The following is a 25,588-nucleotide window of genomic DNA, read 5'->3' on the forward strand; positions in this document are numbered from 1 at the left end:
TATCAGATGATTATAACGAACTACCGGTTTTTGAAGGAGGCTCGATCAAGGAAACGCCAGAAGAAATTCGAAATTTGGTTATAGGTTAATTTTTTGAGATTGCATAAGACATCCTAACACATCAACAGTGCCAATGAAGCCACCCGTTGCAAATTTATTTCCCGTGTCGTATTGTTGATTATTATCGAGTCATTCATTTTAAAACGAAAATAATAATATAATTAGAAGTTATTCCAATGAAAAGACTCTTTTTGTACCTCATTAGACACACGCATTAAAGTTATTATGGAAACGTTATGTTTTAGGCCTCTGTGTAGACAGATACAAAACAACTCAAACAAAACAAGCCTATGAGAGAGATAGCTGTGTAGTTTATTATTTTGAGTAATCGCTTTAGAGATATTAATTAGCATCAGCTAGTGTAACTTTTTCATTCGTTAAAGAAAATTATTGAGATTGGGATCAGTTTTATAATAATTGTTGATAGAATCAAATCAAGAAAAACGTAATCAGACAATAAAATTCAGATTTTTATCAATGGAATGCGTCATATAAATAGAATCTACATTAGGCATTTTGGTAGACAAGAATACTACTAGTGAGCAACATAATATAACGTATGATACGTCGTTTTTGTGCATTGAGTGAGATTGAGATTGTATATTAGTTGGATGTCATCTAACCATGTTCTCCATACCCGAAGATATAATATATCGATCACATCTCCCATGCGCCTATTTATATCCTTGTTTTTAGTTTCCCAATAATCAGAATTATCGTTAATAAGATGTAATATCTGCGGAACAATTCATAACACTCAATAATAAGGTAAAAGATAACGTAATTTTTGATATCGCATTTGTCCTATGAAAAGGGAAACAATATGAGATTATATCTGTTCATATTCATGTGGACGATATTTTAAGAAAGATATACTTTCCAAGTATTGGTATCCGCAGACGTTAACATTTTACTTCTAGCTTCGCTTATATTAACATGTTTTGTTAGATAGTTTCACGAATTAATGGCCTATATGAGTAATTATTTACGAGCACAAAGGAGGGCACATATTAGTACACTACACATGTAGTATTAATGATAAGAACTCGAATGAATAAGAAAACAGTAATAGTTTTTTAGTAATCGAAAACTTAGGAAATTATTACTCCAAAGGATACGTATTAGATAGAGGACTGAATTTTGTAGTACTTCATTGCGCAATGATTGCAGTGCACTCTCCAACTTTAGTGGTTTCTGATGAAGTGTCTGAGATTCTGATCATTTCCGGAAGAAATCGTTTTTGGGGTCGCATTCGAGGTCTTGGAAATTTTCAGTCACATGATTTGATACTAGTTCATTAATTATTTATTTGTCGCGTACCGTAGTAAACAAAAATTAGTTCTAAGGTAAGGCGTAGCAGACAATTAAGCTAAATGATCAATAACATATGTGAAAAACATCCGGAAAGAGCGACAGTGTCATTCGGGTCACGGTCTCAAAACAATGTGATCATGTGGCATAGTAAAATACAAAAAAGTTGAGCGATTACTGTACTAGACATTAATGAGATCGTGTTCTACTCGCATATGTGTTCTGTACTGTTTTTTATTTTCGTAACATGAAATACATCGATTTATGAGAAAACTTTTACTTGTGAAATAAAAATGTTACCATGTATTAACTGACATAAGAATATTATTGGCAATGATTTCAAGTGTTAAACTTTATTTATACTACGTGAAACATATTATAAAAAAATATTATTGATAACAGATAGGGCATTACTTTCGTAATGTGAATATTGTAATAGATAACAATTAGTATATAATGGGACAATATCAAAAATATAGCAAGAGTAAAAATCGGAAAGGAACACATACAGAAAAAAGAACATATACTCGTAAATATTCAGATTGCAGGGTCCCAATTTCAAATTACCGTACAACCTATATCCAAAGGATGTGTTCCACATACCTATGATCAGGTCATTTTTTTTCACTATCGAACATGTATGTCCTCTGTTGTCTGAATCTAAGATTACTCGTCTCATCTTCGATTACTAAAATACTGCTTCTTGCAATCCAGTACTTCATGCCTACTGTGACGTTAGAACACATATATCATTTATTTTCGATCACCAAATAACCTGGATCTATTATTGGGCGGAGCCCAGGCTATGCCGTAATCATTTGAACATTATTGAGTGCGATTCAATCATCACAGCCGTGTAACAATACTGCTAAACAGTTACGAATAATAAATTATTTGCCCTCGATTTTTAATTACTCAATGACCGTCATGAATTAGCATGTACATAACAATCTTTCACTGGTTTTGATTTATTAATCTTAAATATGAAATATGAAATAAAGGTATAATCTTTAATTATTTTATGGGTTTTAGGGTGAAATAATGTTATTTTATTTTATTGTTATGATATTTTATAATGAAATACAATATTAAAAAATATAAAAAGAAGGAAATTATCACAAATTGAAAAATAATAATTTGATTTTGCAATATCAAAAAATAGTTTAGAAAGGTTAACTCTCATATTTTGAAATTAATAATTTGATTAGAAAACTTCAAGAATAATTAAAAGAAAGGGAAAACTCTTGCAATTTGAAATTATTAAAATGAAGAATTAAGAATTAATTCTAAGTTAAAAAATTAAAATAAAAAGAAGAAATAATTGAACCAATTGTGTACTATTTGCAAATTAGGAATCATTATAGGAATCACTCCTTTTATAAGAAGTTTGCCATATGATCTGTCACAACTCTATCAAATAAATAATTTCTCATGCTTGATTTCTTTTTTTTATACATTATCATGGAATTCCTTTAGATTGAATAATAATCTGTTGTCATAGATTGCAACTGTAATAATAATAATTTTATCTGTTGTTATTTGGTTTAGTGTATTAACATTTAAAAGTCTTTAAACTGTGATAATTTTCCCATATTAGTTTTATTAACTTTATTATAGAAGTAAAAAATTTGATTTTTTACCTTTAATTATTATTATTTCCAATTCCAATTAATGTATTTCAAATAGTAATTTGGTACATTTTGACTGACAGAACTATTATGTTCAGATATTTTACCCATATTACTAATAATATTAAATAAAGCAATTTTTTCAATATAGAATTTCAGACATTATATATACAATTCAGAAAGTAACTTTTTCTGTAAACATAGTATAATGCCTTTAATTTTTATTAATTATTTTAAGTATCAACAATTTAAAAAAATACAATTATTTAATTAAAGAAATAAAATAAAATTAATTAAAAAGAAAAACTATATAGTCTTCTAAAAAGATATTAAATTAAAATTAACAATTAAAAAAATTATTATTAGTACACTAAATTATCTTTTGTAATATATTTTAACTATGGTAGATGTACTAACTGGGTTTACCACGAAATCCCGACAAGCACAATCCCGATATGATAAAATTCCGAGGAACGTATTTCTGACAGAGACAATATACTGAACAATCAAAATCCTGAAAGTATCATATCCCGAATGGTTTAAAATCCAGAATTTAAATTTCCTGAAAGTTCAAGTTACTGATGAGTCAAAATCCTGACATAATATTATAATTTTGAGTATCTCTTTGATTTTTGTTTACTAGGAAGATCATTTCCTACTGATTATATAATTTGCGACAATTAATACAATCATATATACAATACATATGCACTATTTCAATTTAAATGATAAAAAATTGCAATTTTGATTTATGACTTACATGTTACAGTATAATATATAGTAAGATCACGCAGTAGTAATTGACATAATAACTCCTTGGCAAATTATGCAAATTATTAACAATTGTGCAATCACTACGATATTATTACATAAATGGTCACATGAAAAAAATTCTTTTCTTTATTGTCAGGATTTTGACTCATCAGTAACTTGAACTTTCGGGAATTTTGAATTCTAGATTTTGGACTATTCGGGATATAATTCTTTCAGTATTTTAATCATTCGGGATATTGTCTTAGTCGGGAATAGGAGTGTCAAGATTTTATCACATCGGGATTATGGTTATCGGGATTTTGGAAGGATCCCGTACTAACTATATTAACCAGTCAATGAAAAGTACATTTATTATTAAAATTAATATCCAGTTTTGCAATAAATACTATTATTCAGTAATATTATTAGAAAATTTATAAAACTCAAGTAGTAATTAAACCAAAGTAATCAAGTTTTTATTCAATTAGTTCTAATATCACATGATATAGAAGTAGTAAAAAAAAGAAAAGTAAATATAAATTTTTTAGCAAATTAAAAAATCATAATTATATTTTAAGAGCATGTATAATATTAACAGACAATTTTCAGTATCCTTTATCATAAATATATAAGTTTTAAATTTATTTACAAAGTTTATGAGAAAAGATATTAAAATCTTATATATGGATTAGTGCAGTATATTTAAATCAAAAAATATAAAGAAAATTGTGTAAAAATAAAACTACATATTAAACTGTGAGCAGCCAATTAGCAGAAGAAAATTCCAATATGGTAAAGATAAAAGTTATATAAAAAAGGAAGTAAAATTTAAATTTAAAAATTTAGTAACATTTCTGATTTTTAAATAAGATAATACTAGTAAGAAAATAAAATATGCTATATAGTTATATATTACTTTTATTTATATAAATATGCATCAAATCTTTATAATGATTTAGATAAAATAGAGTGATATATAAAAATATCAATATATAAATCTGAATGAAAGAACTTTAATTTTTAAAAATAGGTAACTTGTTCAAAAATAATTGATATTTAAAAGTAATATGGCAAATGAGTTTATCTATAAAAAAGAAAATATTATAAATCAAATTGAAGTAAATACATCTTAGATAAAAATTCAATTAATACAAATGTTTGAATATAATGATAACTCATATATAAAGTTAAAGTAAAATAACTATATAAGCTTTGATATAAGTAAAAATAAAAGATTTATTTTAATAAATGGTATAAATTACATGCTAAGGTAAGTGGAAATAACATTCTCTTCTGACAGAATAAGAGGGGAATCTACACATTCATCGACTTACAATGTGCAAAGAAACTTGGGTTAGACATACAGTTAATTCAAGACGGAAAACCCAATGCTCTGATATATGACAGAGAAGCAAAAAATCCCTGGGACTGTAATATTTGGTAAGTATGTCCACTTCCTCTTCAAGATAAAGAACCAGGGTGGCGTGGCTGGTCATGTAGCAAAGAGAGTCCTCAATACGTTATGGGGAGCACTCTGCCAGAGGAAACGCAATTACAAGACACTCATCACAGATCAAACAGACTCATTCAAATTTCTGGAAGGCCACACTTGACTCCATCATACCAGTAGAATCAGATCAGTAGAGATTTCAGTTTACAAATCCAGGTAATCCCTTCAAGGGGGAATATCCCAAGATCGCTCCATTCCTACTAGCACATGGACAGAAGACAACTTCAGAGTTATTAGAACCATATAAGGATAAAATACGACGTATCTATACAGATGGATTTATTCTAGAGAAGCAGCCAGATAGTCCTGCACTTATCACTTATCCAGAAAATGCATCTAAAGCATTGAAGGCTCTCAAGTTTGAAACCGCAGGATACTGCCATGTGAAAAATGCAAACAAGGTTATCTGAGCTGGACATGATTGCTAAGGATATGGTTGGATTTGCAGTAGGTATATTTTTTACTGACATACCGTGATGGCATAATTGAATAAACTTATAGCACATGTAATCTTATGAGATACCCAAATGCAAAATACTGACAGATTAGGTAGACAAGACCATGAAAGTTTTTACACATGGGCTAAGCGCATTCAGAATACTGTGCAATATTATGAGACTTGTAGTAGAATAAGAATTCATGAACGGCCACCCTATCCAAGGTCTCGTCAAGATGTATATGCTTATATTGCTCACATTAGGAGAATAGTATCACGACTACCAAATAGGTAGTACTGTACCAGGATCCCAGAAAATGCTTATATATGTAAGGTACCAAGGTGCTTAGCCAACATAGAAAAGTTTTATGATGTAAGAATTTTATAATGCTTAATTTTAAGAAAATTATATACTATGTAAGATAATTAAATTGCATATTTTTGGTATTATTTTAAAATACTAAGAGTTTTTAGTTACTTATTTTTCATATTTATATAACTTTTTAAAATATTATATATTGAATTTATAATTAATTTTTATTTTATTTTCACTAACGGTGAGTGTTAATTTTGTACTACATTTCATAATTTTATATAAATACATAAACAAAAATTTTTTTTTGATGAAATTTCATTTTTTTTTTCAATGTTTTATTAATTATCTGTCAATAGTATCTTTTCAATTTTTATTAAACTCAGTGTATTATTTTTCGAAAATTATAAATTGCACCATTGGTGTTGAAAACACCACATCACGTGATCATGTGATTATTTGATTATATTATAACATCATGAAATAAAACATGTTAGTATTTTATTTGTTTATCAGATAATTTTATCCGTTTCTCCACCCTTCTATCGGATATTTTATTTCCCTTTTCCGCTTAATAATGTCTAACAAACTTAACGAACTTAACGAACTTGATGAAACTGAAATTCTGGAAGACCTTTTAACTGATAATGAACAGTCTTCTAACGAATTTTTGGTGAAAATGAAGTTGAAAATCAAGAAAAATTGTATCAAGTAACACCGGAAATGGCTTTTACAGATTGGAAAAAACTTGACGAGTAAGTAACTAAATGTAGCATATTATACTGGCTAATTTCACAAAAAATGCGAAAATAAACAGTCAAAAACATTGTTTTTGTACACTAGCGATATAATTGAACTAAATTTATTGTAGGGATTGGAACCGGTTAAGACGGTTAACCGGTTAAAGGATTTTGAAAATCGGTTAACCGGTTAAAACTATATTTACCATAATTCTAGTCAGATTTATATAATGCGGTCCAGAGACATGTAAATTGCGGCCACGTGTTCCTAAACTTGAAGTTTTAATGCTGAATTTTTTTCTATTTATTTATAATAATTTTAGTGATACATAGTCTTCCTATAACTAAATATGCAAGTAAAATCAAAAATTGGTACAATTTGCAGTAAAAAAAGTTTTTAAAATATTTTTGATATTAACCGGTTATTAACTGGTTAAGACCCTTGGTTAACCGGTTTTTAACCGGTTAAGGTTTTTTTGGACGGTTCCAATCCCTAATTTATTGTTAGAAAACAATAGTTACAGTTCAAATTTCTTATACTTCACATTTTCAAATATAAAGTGCAAATTTCAGTCGTATTGTAATAGACTAACATTTTTTATCATTTTGTACTAGGTGGCTTGATAAGCATGGATTAGAATAAGGTTTTGCTTTTACAATTACTCATAGTGATAAGGATAAACATAACAGTTTCCCTAGACGCCGTACTTATGCATATACAAAGGGTCGAGCATATGTACCACGAAAAGAAGCACATATCAATGAAGAACGTGATAAAGGATATCATTCGGGTGATTGCAAATTTTATATTAATGCTTACTGCAGAAAAAGAGATAATCTTGTTTATATCATGAAAATCAATGGTGAACATAATCATCCGCTTGTAAAAAATATCAATATGGTTGCATTCCACTATTGTAAGCTTACTCCTGAGATGCATGATGATGTAAAACTTTTTGCAACTTGTGGTGTTCGTACTGGCGCAATTATAGAAGTTTTGCAAGTTAAATATCCAGACAAGTTCATCTATTCTCGAAACATTTATAATATGGTTCAAACCATCTGAAACCAAAATAATACAAGTAGTGATGCAAGTTCAATGTACCTTGAACTTATGAAACAACAACAAGAAAATCCAACTTTTCATGTGGACGCGTGTTTTGAAGGTCAAGATAATCATCTCACAAGACTTTGTTGGATGAGTCCTAGTCAACTACAACTGTGGAGTTGTTTTCATGATGTAGTTTTACTTGACACGACAGCAAAAACAAATCGTTACTTCATGATACTGTATATTGTTATTCTGATAGATAATCACAATCGTTCCCGCCTTGCGGCAACTGCTATTGTTTCAGACGAAATAAAAGAAACTTTTTCATGGTTATTTTCAAGTATTTCTAAGGCAACAAATAGATTGATACCAAAATTACTTTACACAGATGCTGACCCAGCGATGGTCGCAGCAGCAAGCAGTACTTGGACAACAATAAAGCATCATTTTTGCCTATTTCATATCCGAAAAAATTTGGAAAAACATTTTCTTGGTAAATATGGTGAAGAGAAATGGAAAGAATTTTTTACAGTTTTCTGTCATGCACGTAATAGTCGTGTTGAGTTTATTTTTGAAGAAAAGTGGGCTGCATTATTACAAAAGTATGATGATGCCGCTAATTATTTGCAACGTCATCTTTATAAGTGTAGAGAAACTTGGGCATTATATTTTACACATCGTGCATTTAATGCAGGTCTGCAGAGTACGCAACGTGTTGAATCGTATAATGGTATAATTAAGAATAACGTTAATGGATCATCATCTCTTATGGAACTTGAACGTACTATTGAAAGACTACTCATAAAAGAAAGCTGATATGCACAACTCAACGATACAATTGGAAAACTTCCTGTATCCCGAGAAGAGGATTATCATGATCATTACTATAAAAAAATTGACATATATTACCAACGCTATTTAACACCAGCTCTTTTTAAACTTCAGCGACATGAAATAAATCGCAGTATGCATTATCGATGCTGCATTACTAATTTGGAGAATGAACTTGAAAAGCAGGTATTAACTATTTTTTATTTTTTATCCTGCTGGTTCCTTACTATAACCTTTTATTTTATAAATTTACATGTACTTTAGTTTACTGCTGAAATACCAAATGGAATTTTCTCAGAAGACATGTTTGATGCATGTGTAATTGAACTCAAACAGCTAATCACAGATCTTGACATGAAAAGAATTACTGAACTTTGGCGCATTTCTTCAATAGACAGGAAAAGTAAATACTTTATTATATTGTATGACGATGCTGCACACTTGTGTACATGTTTAACACTAATCAATTGTGGTCTTGTATGTCGTCACTTTTTTGCATTAATGTTATTATTCCCAAATGCTAAATTTCATATTGGTCTTATATCATAACGCTGGTATGCAGATGCATTAATTATGGAAGGAAATTCAGCTTTTTTAAATGAACCAGCTTTTTCAGTATGTTCAAATGATAAATTTGACACAATTGAATATATTATGCAAATGGATTTCTCACATCTAGAAAGTATTCGTGGTAGTTATGTTTTCACAGAAGAAGTTCGTCAAGAAATGACACATAAATAACAATGGGGAAAAGGATTTCAGTTAGTATAATGAAGAAAACGTTAAACTTGGCAATTGCAGCTGGTAGAATAGATGAACTTTATGAAATACATGCAAGATTTGCCAAAGAGATTGAGGATGAAATTTCAGAACAAGTTATAAATGGAGGTGATTGCAATGATTTTGCTAATACCATTAGTAATCCAATTCACGTCAGGAAAAAAGGACGAAAACCCAAAGATTCAAATCAAACAAATACTACAAATAAGGGCAAAAAAAGAGTGATATCCGAAAATTTTAATCAAAATAAACAGGATGATAGTGATAAAGAAAATTAAGAAAAAGTTCATAAACAAATTTGTACAGTATTAAGGGACAAGTCAAATGAAGATAATACAGATCCTGGATTAGATGATGGTATAGGAGAAAATAGCAGAAGCAATGTAAGAAAATGCTGTGTTTGTAATCAAAAAGATCATAATTCACGTACTTGTCCTAATAAAAAAGATGAAGAATGTGTTGCATAGTTTTTTTGAATAAAATATGATTTGAATGATTCATAAAATTTATTTTATTAAATAATTTATAAATAATTTACAATGCATAATTTAGTTTCGCACGATTTTACAATTATTATAAAATGTATTATAAAAAAAAATGTGGTGCTAAACACCTGCGGTGTTGGGCACCAGTGGTGTGATTTAGTAATGTCATTTTTAATTAATGATTTATTAAAAAATATTAAATTTGGGAAAACTATCGCAAATTAAAATTTCAGTAAGAAATTATTTTTTGTAATTAATTTTTAATAATTTTTATTTTAAACCAAGCATAGATATTATTCGAACTCAACAGTCAACACGTTAGTGACAACATACGATATTTTATTTAATATTCTATGGGCGGCGTGTCATAATGGAGAGCTATATGAAGATATTAGAAAGTGGTTTCTCGAATAGCTTATAGCCATAAGTTGTGATAGTAGAGAAATTGCCTTATATCAATTTCTAAGGGATACATATCCAGATGGTATCAACGAGCTTTTCACTATATTCTATGAGAACTATGTAAATCATATAAGTAATCCAATGACTAAGAATTTTGCTTCTCGTGCTTTAGGGGCAATAGGGTTGAAGAGGACCCCGAAGAATACATATAATACTGGGATCCAATTTTGTATAAACTTACTATGTAATTTCTTAATAAGTCATATGTTTGAAATTGTATAACCAAATAGCAATTACGCAAAAAGTCAGATTTTTATTTGTATAACAATAATGATTTTTACTATAAGTAAGATTTTCATTTTATATAACGGATATTAAAATTTTTTTTATATACGTTTAAAATTTTTTATTTTTTTTATTTTTTGTTTTAAGAAATTTTTAAGATATTTTTTAATAAAGAGTTTTTTTATTTGTTTTAAAAAACACTTGAAATATTTTTTAATAGAAGTTGTTTTTTGTTTGAGAAGTTTTTAGGGGTTCGTTTAAAGACATTTTTTTAATAAAAATGATGAAATTTTTTTAAAATTCATTTACAAAATTAAAAAAAAAAATACTTTTTATTACATATCTCGGCATCCAGTGATCGTAGAGAAACGAAACACAGCTTGTTACATTCGTCTCAATACGACGAGTCGAATGGTGGTAGTTTCATAATTCTAGGTGCGATAGATGCCGAGTTATGTGATAAAATGTAAAAATGCACAGTGGACGAAAATACAAAGTGCCGATGTGTGGTATAGCTCAACACCTATCACACCTAGAAACACGAAACTACTATCATTCGATTCGTCTTGTCAAGACGAATCCAACGAGCTGTGTTTCATCTTTTTACGATCACTGGGTGGTAAGATACATAACAAAATGTATTTTCTTTTATTTTGTAGTATACACCCAAATTTTTGCATAAAACTTACTATATTATACATATTGGGCATTAATATCTATAAGGTATTTAAAATTTTAACATGCAATTTTGTTTAAAAATTTTATTTAAGTTATTTTTTAATAGTTGTTTTTTAAGAAATTTTTTAAGTATTTGTTAGAATTTTTCAATAAAATTTATTTGAAATTTTTCTTTAAAAATTTTTTTTTATATAAACTCAGATTTATAATTGTATAATTTATAATAAAATTTGAACTTATGTGATGATTTTGTATAAAGCTTCTAATAAAATTAGGCGTATAAAGTTATATTAATATTTTGGGTCTGGATCTGAGTTGTATATGTATTCTTCGGGATCCTGGTTGAAGGCTAAGATGTTAAGGATTGACTTTGAGGGCTAAAAAAAGTGCTATGATTCTTAGGGCTTCTGCAGACGAATTACTTGATATTCTCACAAGATACTATTAATTCCTACTTGTAATGCTTAACAGTCCATATGGCCCTTAGAAAAGATCTGTAGAAGGACTTCAATACCTTTTATTATTTTTTTGTTATCCAGAGGGTGACTAGACTTCAGGGCTTCATATCGGGAGAATAACTCCTTCATGGTCTCAGCTTTCAAAGTTTCAGTCTTTGCAGTCCTACCCTATACTTTTGCTAAGAAGTCTGAAAGTCACCTCCCAAGGTTTTACCAGAGAGTCCATAAGCTTCCCGAAAGACATATTTAATCCAGATATCTGCATTCTTGGCTAAGACACCAGGTACAAGTAAATGTTTATATTCTTTAGGGGATGGAAATACCTGAGCAAATTCAATCAAGTATTCATCTTTTTTTGCTTTAGATACAGCTTTTTATCCATATGGACTGAACTTAGATCGAACTGTAATTAAATTGGATTCAGACTGATATCGAATTGGGTTCAAACTTGGATTGAATTGAGATTGAACTGAGATCAAACTAGGATCATCCATGTGTGAAGTATCCGGTAATAAGGTCCTATGTTTTTTTAGATGCATCCATTAGATCCTTGAAGATTACTACAGTAGCTTAGGATGAATCAAAGGAGTTAATCTCTGGAATTTCACTATGGATTACTGCAGTGAATAGGATCTCCTCCTCTTCAAAAAAATCACGTACAACTGCCCACTTCAGCTTGTCAAGATATCTGCCAACTAAAAGTACTGCATCACATAGTACATACCGATTGCCATCTGCTTTTGCTTTCTTGTCACCCATTAACAAATTAATGATCATAATTGTCTTACCAGGACCCCGGACATCACATATATAACTCATAACTGATCTGCATGAATTTAAGTACTTTTTGCTCCTGCTAAAATAGACCTAATTTGCTAAAAATCAAATTATCACATTTCAAATCTATACTAATTTGCTAAAACAGGACCCCAGAAATGCTTATATATGTAAGGTACCAAGGTGTTTAGCCAACATAGTAAAGTTTTATGATGTAAGAATTTTATAATGCTTAATTTTAAGAAAATTTTATATTATGTAAGATAATTAAATTGCATATTTTTGGTATTATTTTAAAATACTAAGAGTTTTTAGTTGCTTATTTTTCATATTTATATAACTTTTTAAAATATTATATATTGAATTTATAATTAATTTTTATTTTATTTTCACTAACGGTGAGTGTTAATTTTATACTACATTTCACAATTTTATATAAATACATAAACAAAAATTTTTTTTTGATGAAATTTCATTTTTTTTTTCAATGTTTTATTAATTATCTGTCAATAGTATCTTTTTAATTTTTATTAAACTCAGTGTATTATTTTTAATATAAAATTACTATATTATACATGTTTATTTTGTTAAATAGTAAAATTACTATAAATATGTTTTACTTTAAATATAATTTCAATACTCACCACTTTGGTTATATCAAATTATCTTTTATGCTTAAGTAAGTTTGTTCAGCAAGTTAAATCTACTTGTATTTTAATTTTCATAAGGCTAAGTATGATATTTATATAGAAAAGCATATTTTTTTTTACGGTAATAACTTTTAAATTTTTCACTTTTTCGTTTATAACTTCAGAGCGTAATTACACCACTTCAGTCAAATGAAATCGACTTTCTAAATTAATTGAAAGTTGTTCAGCAAGGTCGAAACTACTTATATATTAATTTTCATGAGTGTGGATATAATACTTATGGAGAAAAGTGCATTTTTCATAACGGTACTAACTTCCGAATTTTTCATTTCTCCGTTTACAACTTCAGAGCATAATTACACCTCTTTGGTCAAATGAAATCGACTTTCTAAATTAATTGAAATTGTTCAGCAAGGTCGAGACTACCTACATATTAATTTTTATGGGTGTAAGTATAATACTTATGGAGAAATTTATATTTTTTGTAATAGTATTAGTTTCAAATTTTTCTTTTACTGTTTATTAACTTTATTAATTGAATATTGTTAATCTACTTGTATATTCAGTTATGTTTAGTTTAGCTTCACAACATATTTAAAATTGGATTTAATAAAATATATTAATTAATAAATATATTTTATAAATTATATGTGTTATAATAAAAATTTAATTAGGTTAGAAGATTGATTTGCTTATTTTTATATAATTTTTAAGGTTAGATATCAACAATGCTTAGCGATCATAGTAAAAACCTATGCTTAGAGCTACTAATAAAAAATATTTTTGGGACCTTACCTATATAAGTATTTTCCGGGGTCCTAACTACTTGCAATTCCTTTTAGGTATATGCACATCTGGATATACCTAATTGTCCATGTGGCCCATCAAGAAGGTACGTAGGAGGCTGTTCAGGTGAGAGAATCATTTTTTTGATAACACGAATGTTTAGATTCCATCTTATGTCTCCTGTATGGAATTTTCCATGAAGTTTATTACTAAGTACTGAGATAGGTTTGTTTAACTCGATTCTAATACGTGTTCCTTTTTGACGCTTTAGGTGATCCTGTTGGAATGTCTGGAGGATTTCTTTGCCAGAGTTCATCTACTAACTACATCATGGAAATCTTCTGACCATTTCACAGATGTCACCCCAGTTTTTAACTCCTGTGCCACCATTTGTTTGAGAAGATGTTCTTGGATGGCTTGGATAGCTCTTTCAGCATATGATTGCTATTTATGTCTACCTGGCTCTTCGAACCTTATCATTACCCCTAGGCTGTTCAGGAAAAAATCACGTATCTGGTCGTTAGTGAATTCTGATCCAGAGTCTGTCTCCAGTCAATGTGTAGAAGGCTTAATACGATTTCTTCTGTAGATTTTAACAAATCCATTTAGGACTCTATTTGCAATCTTATTTTTCAGGGGTTCTGCATTAACTCTTTTTCCTGCAACTTCTACTACTACAAGAAAATAGTGAAATCCTTTGGAGTTGACTGGCATCTCTGCAAGATTGGCCTGATGTGTTGCATTTGGTTTCCATACAATTACCTTTAGACGTTCTGTTGACTTCTCCTTTAGGGGTTTTTTATATAGGTTGTAGTGCTCTTCACCTTTTAGAATTCGTGCTGGTACTCTGAAGAGACTGTAGTACTTGTAGTAATTCTCTAAATGTGACATATTACAACAAATTAAAGGAAAGATTTTGGACTTCAAATCTCAAGATAACACGATTTTACTGCCTAAAGTGTAAGAAGGAAACTGAGACTGCTAGTGAAATACAAGATATGATCACAAATGGGCGTTATCATTTATATAGTGATTGTACAGTTTGTGGGATGCATAAGAACACTTTTACTGGGTAGACTGGGTAATCAAAAAAAAGTCTAAGGAGAAGAAAAAAGAAACTGCTGCCAAAAGATGTCAGACGGCTTACAATCAGGCAATGCAAGAAACTTGGACTGAAAATTTTAGATGCTGATGACACATGTAAGCAGTGTATTGATAAATGCCTTAAGAAGGTAAAAAAGAGGAAAATTGATTAGTACTGTCTTCTAAAAGTATTCTTCATCATCACTAGGATATCCTATGTCTTCAGGAGTAAATCCATCCTTAAGCAATTGGATATTGAATGACATCCAGATGTATTCTCCTAAATCAGATTCTTTTATTACAAAATCACAATGGAGAATAGCTAAAGCTCCAAACGGTTCCGGTTTGAACCGGGAACCGATCCGGAACCAGCAAAAAATTCGGTTCGGTTCTCGGTTCGGTTTTGGACTTGAAACTGTCCGGTTCAGTTCGGTTCTATCCGAAATTAAGAAAAAATGCGAAAAAACGAATATACGACTATCCAGTGATCGTACAAGGACGAGCCATAACTCGTTGGAATCCTCTCATCGAGACGCGTCGAATGGTGGTAAAATCAAGTCTCTAGCATCGATACATCACGAGATAGCACATGGTGAGTGTTTCTTGAAAAATTTGCATTAGAAAACGATCCATTGATGCTAGAGACATGAATTCACCACCATTCGACGCATCTCGACGAGACGAATCTAATGAGCTATAATTCGTCTTTTTACAATCACTGGATGGTCGTGTATTCGTTTTTTTGCATTTTTTTTTAAATTTTCGAACGTCAAAAATTAAAATTCCGATACAAGCGATTAAACGCCATCTATTGATCACACAAAGACGAATTTTAGCTCGCTGGATTCGTCTCACTGAGACGAGTCGAATGGTGGTAAAATGATGTCACTAGCATCGATAGATCGTTTTCTAATGCGAATTGTTTAAGAAACACTCGCCATGGGCTATCTCACGATCTATCGATGCTAGAGACTTGATTTTACCACCATTCGACTCGTCTCAGTGAGACGAATTTAATGAGCTAAAATTCGTCTTTGTGTGATCAATAGATGGCGTTTAATCGCTTGTATCGGAATTTTAATTTTTGACGTTCGAAAATTTAAAAAAAAATGCGAAAAAACGAATACACGACCATCCAGTGATTGCAAAAAGACGAATTATAGCTCATTAGATTCGTCTCGTTAAGATGCGTCGAATGGTGGTAAATTCATGTCTCTAGCATCAATGGATCGTTTTCTAATACAAATTTTTTAAGAAACACTCACCATGTTCTATCTCGTGATGTATCGATGCTAGAGACTTGATTTTACCACCATTCGATGCGTCTCGATGAGAGGATTCCAACGAGCTATGGCACGTCCTTGTACGATCACTGGATGGTCGTGTATTCATTTTTTCGCATTTTTCTTAATTTCAGATAGAACCGAACTGAACTGAACGGTTCTGGTTCGGTTCCATTTCGGTTTTCGGTTCTACCCGAACCGCAAAAAAACCGAACTGAACCGACCCGTTTGGAGCTTTAAGAATAGCTCATTCTATGTTTACCATTTCTTCAAAGCTGATGTATTTTTTATCATGAGCTTTTTCACATTCTTCATAAACTTTGTTGACATTTTTTCTATCACCCTCGAATGTTTGCCAATAAACCTTCCTAGCTTTCTTGTTTTCATCTGCCGCTCTGCCATATACTTGTTCAGCTTCTTTATGCCATTTTCACAACTCGACTTTACAACAGTTATACCAGAGTCTGTTTATCTTAAGGTGCTTTCTGAATTTTTTGATTAGAAAGTTTCTGACCATCTCTGCTACTATGTCGGGTCATTGAGAGGTGATGCTTGCATTTGGGTCTATTTACGGATTTCATAGATGTCTATAAGATCGAGTCTGAGATTTTTGGCAAGATAAGTGGCTGTATGCAAGTTCATCATATGCATATTTCGTATTAGGTATCCTTATATATTACTTATGGTTTACCCATTATTCAATTATTATTTTTTCTGACGGGAATGCCATAGTTCAGCTGCCATAGTTCAGTTGCCATAGTTCAGAACATAGGGTGGTCATACTTGGGGGTCCAGATGAATGTATAAAGGGTGAACATAGCTTGAATTGGGGTTTAGGATCTGAGGAGCTTATTAAGACTGCCATAATAGTATCATAAGGTTTTTTGTACTGTGGCAGGTACTATGGCAGGAGATTCTGTTTGATTTTGGCTTTATTCGTATTTTTATCCCATTTTTTAGTATTCTGCCATAGTTGCCATAGTAGTTTTATATATATAAGAAAAAATGGAAAAAAAAAGAAATGGAAAAATACTGTGGCAGACCATGGTACTATGGCTAAAGATGGTGCCGTAATTGGGCAATTGCGGATTAATTGTGGATCCGCAATATTGCGGATTTGCGGATTTCAGAAGTCCAAATATCCGCAAATCCGCAAACCGCAATTATCCGCAAATCCGTAAAAAATCTGCAAATTAGCCAATTAAATACTGTATCACGATCATTACTCAATCTATATATTTATATCGAATCATCAAATTTAGTATTATTACTCACTCCATTATAATATAATCAATTTATAATGCATCAAAACATCAAAACAATTGTATCCAAATTCTTCTTTTTCTATTTACTTTTTTCAACAATTTATTATTAAAATGTCAAAAACACCTTCTTCGGCTCTTAATTTAAAGATTCGTGGAAAAAAAGTTGAGCTATTGCCTGAAGACGAAGAATTAATTTCGTTAGCACTGTCAATTATTTGGACTAAGTCTAATAAAAAAATTGAATCATGTAATTTTGACCAAGATAAAGTAAGATTATCTTTCAAAAAGAATGAGGGACGCGTTTATTTTGACTTGCAAGAATCGGCTTTAGATTTTACATTCATCAATAAGGTATTCCATAAGGCCCTTTTTAAATGATTTTGATTTCGCTTATAATTTTTTTTTTCAGTCCACCTTTTTCCCTTAAATTTTCGTTTCTGGACAATTTTGTCCACTTTTTTTGTCTCGTTTCTGGACAATTTTGTCCACTTTTTTTGTTTCGTTTCTAGACAATTTTGTCCACTTTTTTTTTGTTCTACCTTTTTCTCGTTTCTAGACAATTTTGTCCACTTTTTTCTGTTCTACCTTTTTCTCGTTTCTGGACAATTTTGTCCATTTTTTTTGTTCCACTTTTTTCCCTTGAATTTCCGTTTCTGGACAATTTTGTCCACTTTTCGTTTCTGGACCACTTTTTTCTCTTGGTATCAGAACCATTTTATTTTAGAACAAATGATTTCATTTCTGAACAAAATTCATTACTTTTTAGGGTAATTTGGCTGAACTTGAACGCTACAAATCGCTATATGAATTATATAAAGGTAGATACGAAGTAATTCGTTTACAGGTAAATATGTGAATGAATTTTAATATTTATATCTTAATTTTGTTTATATTTTATTTGTTTATTTATATATTTTCTAATAATAGCCAGAAAATACACGTTCAACTACATCTGATACAACTGGTAGCGTGAATGAATCATTAAGAGAATTGTTACAATATTCAACACCCGAACACACGTGCCTAGAATCCTCTCCCAGCTCGTCATTATATCTTAAACCCAACGATTCAGAACTTGCCCGTGTGTTAAACAGTGATTTATCCATAAATAATCTTTCTACTTTTGACACTGAAACAAAAATTTGGTCGAATTTGAATATACGCTGTATCGAAAAATTCGGCGGACAAGATCACATAAAAAATGATGTTTCTATTTCTGACATAATGTGGGCCAGTACAACCTTACCTGCGTACCGCAGCTGGAACACAATGAAGAATTATTATGATGACATTGATGAATGGATCGCAAAAATTAGTAGCTTCTGTAAGTTAAATTTATCAAATTCTGAAATTGTTCTTGATTATTATATTTTTCTTATAATATTTATATCTAAATTTTCTAGGTACTGCTAATGATGATGAGGATAACAATTTTCAACCTACTGAAGCTGCAAATTCAAGTTCTACTAGGGATGAATCTGGCAACAGTGAAATTAATGAATTTAACCCACCTTCACAATACAAAGTAGTTCCAGCATCAGCACGAGCATCAACCACGGAAGTTGAAACATCGATGAAACCACCAACAAGATCAATAACATCTAAAGTAAAATTAGCAACACAAGTGCCAACTAGAGAAGTGATAGTATCTATAGAATCACGGGTACCAACTTCAGAAATGAAGTCATCGGCGGAGGTACCTCCAGAAATGACATTGGCAAAATCAGCGGAATCAAGTGTGGCAGAATCACAAGTACCTTCAGAAATGGCAGTGGAGGAATCAGCAGAATCAGCAGAATCACAAGCACTAGCTTCAGAAATGGAGGAATCAGAAGAATTAGAAGCATCAACATCTGTGTCGTTATCAAAATCCGTTGTACGAAAACGTAATTTCTCAGATGATGATGACGACGACGATGATAAAGCCAAATTATTAAATTCTACCCAATTGTTATTATTCAAAAAGGGAAAGAAACTTCACGATATTTTGTTAGCAGATTCATCGTTTAATGGCGAACTCATTGCTTCTGAAGAATTAAAAGTATCAGATATATCCAATGACTTAAATGAAATGCTGAAAGATGACCCAGTCAAAATCATTGATGAGAAATCCGCTAAAGATCGAATCGATCAATGGCGAAGGCAAGAATTACAATGTGAAAATTTTGTTATAGCCGCTGAGTTTTTTAATTTATTACATTTGGTGTCCTTGGTCCAAATTTATGATGATCTATTTAAACTTGGAGAAAAATTAAGAACTGACCCTAATAATAATATAAAAACTACAAAATCTTGGGTTATTCAGTTCATGCGGTCTGTGCTTAAAATTGGCGACAAAATAGAACAAAGGAATAGGGTAGGATGTGATCGATTACGAAGGTTATTTAATGAAGGAATCACGAGTACGCAACTTGCGAAAGCTGGGTGCCGTAAGTGCGATTTTTTCATTAAACAAGAATATTATGAAGTATTTTTGTCCTAAGTTCCTACATTAGAAACTCGTCGATCAATTTCAAGTTTGTCGAACGAACGTCTTTCTGAAATCTTGTCTACTGCTAATCCAGATAGTACTGCACAAAAAAAAAGAGAAGAGTTGAATTTATGGGGGAGGAATTCATTAATATAGCGGATAAATAAAAAAAATAGTGAATACATTGAATATGTTGGTTAGTGGGTAATATCATTATCAACAAAGAAGCATGTATTTTATATTGGCATAAGTTATACGCGTTAGATAGATAATTAAATGTATAGATAATTAAACGTAACATTTACATATTTTCAAATTGCACGGGGAAGCTTCTGTCCAAAGTTTCTAAAGCAAAAAAAAGTAAAGTTTTCTGATTATAAAGTGGACAATTTTGTCCAAAATAAAAAATAAAGTTTTCTGAATACAAAAGTGGACAATTTTGTCCAAAATAAAAAGGGAGGACAAAATTGTTGATATGCATTATAAAATACTATCAAATTTATTAGATATTAAATGTTCACAATAAGTACAAATATGAATATTATATAGGCAAAATAAAAGTCAAAAAAAGAATTAGTTTAATTGTTCCGGATCCCATTCCTCTTCGCCATCACTATCATATCTTCGAGTAATAGTTGGAAGTATAGAATTATCAATAAAGACCCATGGTCCTAGATCTACCGTGCTTTCAATATCTAATGTTTCATCATTCATATTTGTTTCATCAGATTGATGTTCATTAAAACTATCATCATCATTCTCACTCATAATTTCTTCTTCTTCTTCAAATACTGTATTCAGCATGAGTTGAATATCATCATCTAACTTTGAACTGCTATCACCGTTACTTGTATAATTTAAGTCTTTTTTAGCATGTTTGAGAGAATAAATATATATTTTCGCCATTGTCTCTATAGTTTCTGGTTGCAAATTTATAAGTCTCTTACCAAAGAGCCATCCCATAGCTGAAAATAATCTTTCACAACTTGCCGAGTGTGGGGTTATTGAAAATATTACTTTAGCTAGCCGCGAAAGAAAAGAAAATTTCCCATCAACTATGGAATTCCACCAATGGTAAGCTGTGTCATGAACTGAATAAGACGTGTTATATGGTTCAGAATTATCAAAGTATGCACGAAATTGTGCATCAAGTTCTAATCCAGAATTTTTTTTATGCCCAAGGTTTTTCCAGATTCGAAGGGCACACTTTCTAAGACGCTCAAATTGATTATCACGCATTCCATGTCCTAACAAATTTGCAAATTTATATTATTAAATGAATTTAAATAACAATAAAAAAAATAATTACCTCGGTATTTAGGATGAAGGAAGAAACCTAACAAATAGATATCCTCGTCAAACTCTTTATATCTATTAAAAAAATATTTAAAATTAAACATTAATTTTGAATCTTCTATTAAAGATACTAACCTAATACATTACCGCTTATTAAAAATGCTAATACAAGAGTTTCTTAACTCTTTATAATCATCAGTTGGCATTGACTTAAAAAATGCTGCGATACGAAGAAGATGCAGATAACAATCTGCTAAAGTTACATTACTTCCTTCTAACATGAGAATTGCTTTTTTTATCGGCTCCAAAATATCCGATAAAATACGAATGTTATCAAAAAACCCTCTTTTTTTCAAAATTGCTTTTACAGCTTCATTAGAGATTTCGCGTTCATGATTGTCCAGGACCTAATTGAATAAACATTTTTGTATTAGGTTTAATTATTATTAATTTAAATATAAAGTATACGTACATGTAATAAAGCATCTTTTAATCTGTACACCGAAGATGTACATTCATGGACTGTCGTCCATCTTGTTTCGATGTACGTTTTCAGCCCTCCACCTGCAATATTTTTTGCATCAATCGCTTCTTTAAGCCAAGTGCTGGCAAGGGTTGAATTTTTGAAGTATCTTGTTAAAATATTTGCTCGTTTTACAAGACATTTAACTTGATCTACTTTGACAATATCACTACTTATCAGATTGATGCAATGGGCGATGCATCGTATATTGATAATGGATGGATATTCATTCGTGATTATTTGACGGGCACCTGCGACATTGGCAGCATTGTCACTGACAATAGCGACAATTTTGCTTATACCCACTTTACAAATTATATCATTTATAACTTTTGATAAATATTCAGCGGTATGTGAATTTTTAGAAAGGTCTTCAAGTTGTAATAGATATTCCTTTCTCGATGGTGTCAGCAAAATAAACGCCCATAAGCTATTCCCTCGAGGGTCTGTCTAACCATCAAGAGCTAATAAAAAATATATGGATAGTTATTTTTTTAATAAAATATTTTGAAGTAATTATAGAAATTATAGATTTACCGATAGTAAAATTAGACTCTTTTTCTAATTCATTGTTGACTCGTGCATTGACTCTGGATAATTCCGCCTCCAATAAAGTACCGTTTAGTACTCGTCGCTAAGGTAGATCGTATCCTGGCTCCAGCGCCTTTATCATGTCGATAAACCAAGGATTATCAATTGTGCTAAAGGGTATGTTGCACATCACGTAGGCTTTCGTTATCACCCGGTCTAATTCATCACTCCGTCCTTTTTCTATTTTACCTCCTCCGTAAAAATTCTTAATTCCCGTTTGTCGAACCCTTTTGTTAGGATAATCTGATTCATCTTCATCTGCGCTTTCTTCCTCTTCTTTAGCAAGATTTTTCCCGACAATTTTGGCAAAATACAATGAAACATCATTGGGGCATTTTTTACAGTGGTTTGCCAAATGTGCACTGAGGACTTGGGGCCTTCCTTGTCTCCAGTATTGTCGACAGTAACTACACGTCGCTGAATAGTGTCCTCTCGACTGCATGTTACCTTATATCATATGATTACACCATACATCTGATGGTGGTCGACCTTTGCTTACCTTAGAAGGACCGCTTGACATGACGTTATAAAGAGTAAAACTTGAAATTAAAAGAGTTTGTCATCAATATCGTTTTAAAGTTTGATTTAGTAGTACAAGATGTTGATTGATTAAGATCACGCCTAATTGTAAATTGTGAAGTTTAAATTTCAATAATGTGAAAATTTGTAAATTTAACTGGACAAAGAGAAAAATTGAACAAAATTGTCCAGAAACAATACGAGGAATAAGGTGACCAGAAATGATACAAGAAAAAAAGTGGACAAAATTGTCCAGAAGCGATGGATGTCCAAAAATGATAGAAAAAAAGTGGACAAAATTGTCCAGAAGCGATGGATGTCCAAAAATGATAGAAAAAAAGTGGACAAAATTGTCCAGAAATATTACGAGTAAAAAGTGTATAAAATTGAATCAAAGAAGTCTTGGTATAGCATGATATCATCATCAGACGAAGTTGATTGTGATGAATAAATAGTATGTTTAATTCAGTATAATAACTTTGACAAAAAAAAAATTATAAAAATAACACTTCTAATTTCAACAATTTTTAATATGTCGGGATGACGAATTCTTTATTTTGAATTGATGGTTTTTTACTTGATATTATTTTATTTAACATTGCGGATTTGCGATACAGTATTGATTTACGGATTCATTGCAGATTTGCGATACAGTATTGATTTGCGGATTCATTGTGAACTTGCGAATTCATTGCGGATTTGTGATACAGTATTGATTTGCGGATTCATTACGGACTTGCGGATTCATTGCAGATTTGCGATACAGTATTGATTTGCGGATTCATTACGGACTTGCGGATTCATTGCGGATTTGCGATACAGTATTGATTTGCGGATTCATTGCAGACTTGCGGATTCATTGCGGATATGCGGACTCATATGCACAATTCAATTCTTAAATCTGCAATACTGCAGATTTGGAAAAGCAATTTCAGCGCCATCCTTAACTATGGCAGGTAAGGATAAGTCACGAAGTAGTGATGTAGGTACTGTAAGGCCGTAAGGCCGAGGTGGAGGAATGTAGTGACTACACTACCAGCCCGATGACTAAGGTTGCTTGCTGAAACCTAGGGGTTTAGGCAAGATGGCGTTTCGCCAAAAAGCAAAATTCTGCCAAAACTATATTAAAGTTATATTAAAAAACTGGCAAAACTTTGGAGAAAGGTGAAACTGCTGAAACTTATTATAAATGCCAAAACTGCCAAAACTCTGCCGAAACTATAATAAATCTATAGTAAAATTTTGATGAAACTAATCGTAGGATTTTGAAGAGGTTTAAACAAGCAACCTTACTGACGACTGTGATCTGTCATTTGATCGACCCAATCATCAGAATCATATATTTTTGACGTAAAAAATTTTTTCTTTTTTAATAAAATGTATAAAATGTGTTAGCGTCTAGCAATTAATTTCAATAAATAAATAATTTTAAATGGTTTACAGGTCAATTTTATATTGGACGTAATTAAGCATTATAAAAATTATATTAAACAAATATTAAAATTTATTTATCAATGTATTTTTATGTTTTTAAGTGAGAATTCTATCTAACACTTCTTCCATATTAAATTCTTGAAAACCGTGATCTAGTGGTGGTGAAGAAGAAATATCAATTATTACTTTAACTTCTGTTTGAAGTAGTTCTTGCAATTCTTTATCCATAATATTAACCCATCGTGAAATTTTCAATTTATTATTATTAGCTGCTTTAGTATCATCACCCTCATCCTTATTTTGATCATAATCTTCATCTTCATTATCATAATCACTATTATCATCAAAAAAAGAAAAATCAGATAATGTTTCTTGAATTTCATTTTAAAATTGATCTTCAGAAAGTGTGTTATATGCAAATTTGAGCTCAGGCTTTGCATTTGTTATATAGTACGTATGTAATTTTGCCATTGATTCAAGTTTTTTAACATTTAATCTAAATTAAATACATTAAAACTAAATTAAAGGCATAATATACTTTTTTTAATATAGTAATATTAAATATTAAATATTAACTTACCGTGTTCTCCTTTTATTAGCTATCCAACCAATTATGGAGAAAACACATTCACATCCTGCATTATGTGGAGTAATTGATAAAATCTTCATAGCAAGTTGTTGAATATAATGTTCTTCAGGACGTACTGGATTGCATAATCACCACTATAAAAAAACATTATCTATTCCTAATACATACTCTAAATCATAAGGTTTTTCATATTGTGTAAATGCGCGAATTTGAGCAACTAATTCACTACAAGAATTTTCACCACCACTCATATTTTTTAGCAATTTCATTGCATTAAGACAAACATCACAAAAGACCATTGGATGTAAACCTTTACCTAAAGTATAAATATAATAATTTAATTAATTGCTGATCCGCTTAAAATTGGCACTGCGTTACTAATAAAATTTGGGAATAATAGCGATAATAAAAAAAAGCATTTTTTGCATCTCACGCGTGAAATAAGTTTCACCCATTTTACAAACAGAAATATCATAAATACAATATTTTCTTTCATTTTATGACAAGTCATATTTGCCAAAAAATTTTATAGTTATATTTCTGTAACTGGTTTTCTTCAACTTTCACTTGTTTTTAATAATAAAAATATTTCAAAAAAGCT

At 30.6% G+C, this 25,588-nt stretch overlaps 5 protein-coding genes across 5 annotated transcripts; 4 read left to right on the forward strand and 1 right to left on the reverse strand.

Annotated features, from left to right (window-relative positions):
- Positions 1-5,789: 5,789 nt before the first annotated feature.
- On the forward strand, positions 5,790-5,993 carry OCT59_006451 (uncharacterized protein; the record flags this gene model as incomplete). Its single annotated transcript, XM_066141270.1, has 1 exon — positions 5,790-5,993. The coding sequence occupies one exon, from the start codon at positions 5,790-5,792 to the stop codon at positions 5,991-5,993; it is 204 nt and encodes a 67-aa protein (XP_065998076.1).
- Positions 5,994-8,768: 2,775 nt separating this feature from the next.
- Positions 8,769-9,374, forward strand: OCT59_006452 (uncharacterized protein; the record flags this gene model as incomplete). The annotated part of the gene is made up of 3 exons (XM_066141272.1): positions 8,769-8,819; positions 8,898-9,036; positions 9,196-9,374. The coding sequence occupies 3 exons, from the start codon at positions 8,769-8,771 to the stop codon at positions 9,372-9,374; spliced, it is 369 nt and encodes a 122-aa protein (XP_065998077.1).
- Positions 9,375-9,403: 29 nt separating this feature from the next.
- OCT59_006453 (uncharacterized protein) lies at positions 9,404-9,691 on the forward strand (the record flags this gene model as incomplete). Its single annotated transcript, XM_025311718.2, has 1 exon — positions 9,404-9,691. The coding sequence occupies one exon, from the start codon at positions 9,404-9,406 to the stop codon at positions 9,689-9,691; it is 288 nt and encodes a 95-aa protein (XP_025168885.2).
- Positions 9,692-17,676: 7,985 nt separating this feature from the next.
- On the forward strand, positions 17,677-20,191 carry OCT59_006454 (uncharacterized protein; the record flags this gene model as incomplete). The annotated part of the gene is made up of 5 exons (XM_066141273.1): positions 17,677-17,916; positions 18,332-18,409; positions 18,493-18,889; positions 18,969-19,994; positions 20,061-20,191. 5 exons carry the CDS (start codon positions 17,677-17,679, stop codon positions 20,189-20,191), a joined length of 1,872 nt encoding a protein of 623 aa, XP_065998078.1.
- A 4,303-nt stretch (positions 20,192-24,494) lies between these two features.
- OCT59_006455 (uncharacterized protein) lies at positions 24,495-25,238 on the reverse strand (the record flags this gene model as incomplete). Its single annotated transcript, XM_066141274.1, has 2 exons — positions 24,495-24,732; positions 25,156-25,238. The coding sequence occupies 2 exons, from the start codon at positions 25,236-25,238 to the stop codon at positions 24,495-24,497; spliced, it is 321 nt and encodes a 106-aa protein (XP_065998079.1).
- Positions 25,239-25,588: the final 350 nt, after the last annotated feature.

The sequence above is a fragment of the Rhizophagus irregularis genome, chromosome 14 (genome assembly GCF_026210795.1).
Source record: "Rhizophagus irregularis chromosome 14, complete sequence".
Classification (NCBI taxonomy): domain Eukaryota; kingdom Fungi; phylum Glomeromycota; class Glomeromycetes; order Glomerales; family Glomeraceae; genus Rhizophagus; species Rhizophagus irregularis.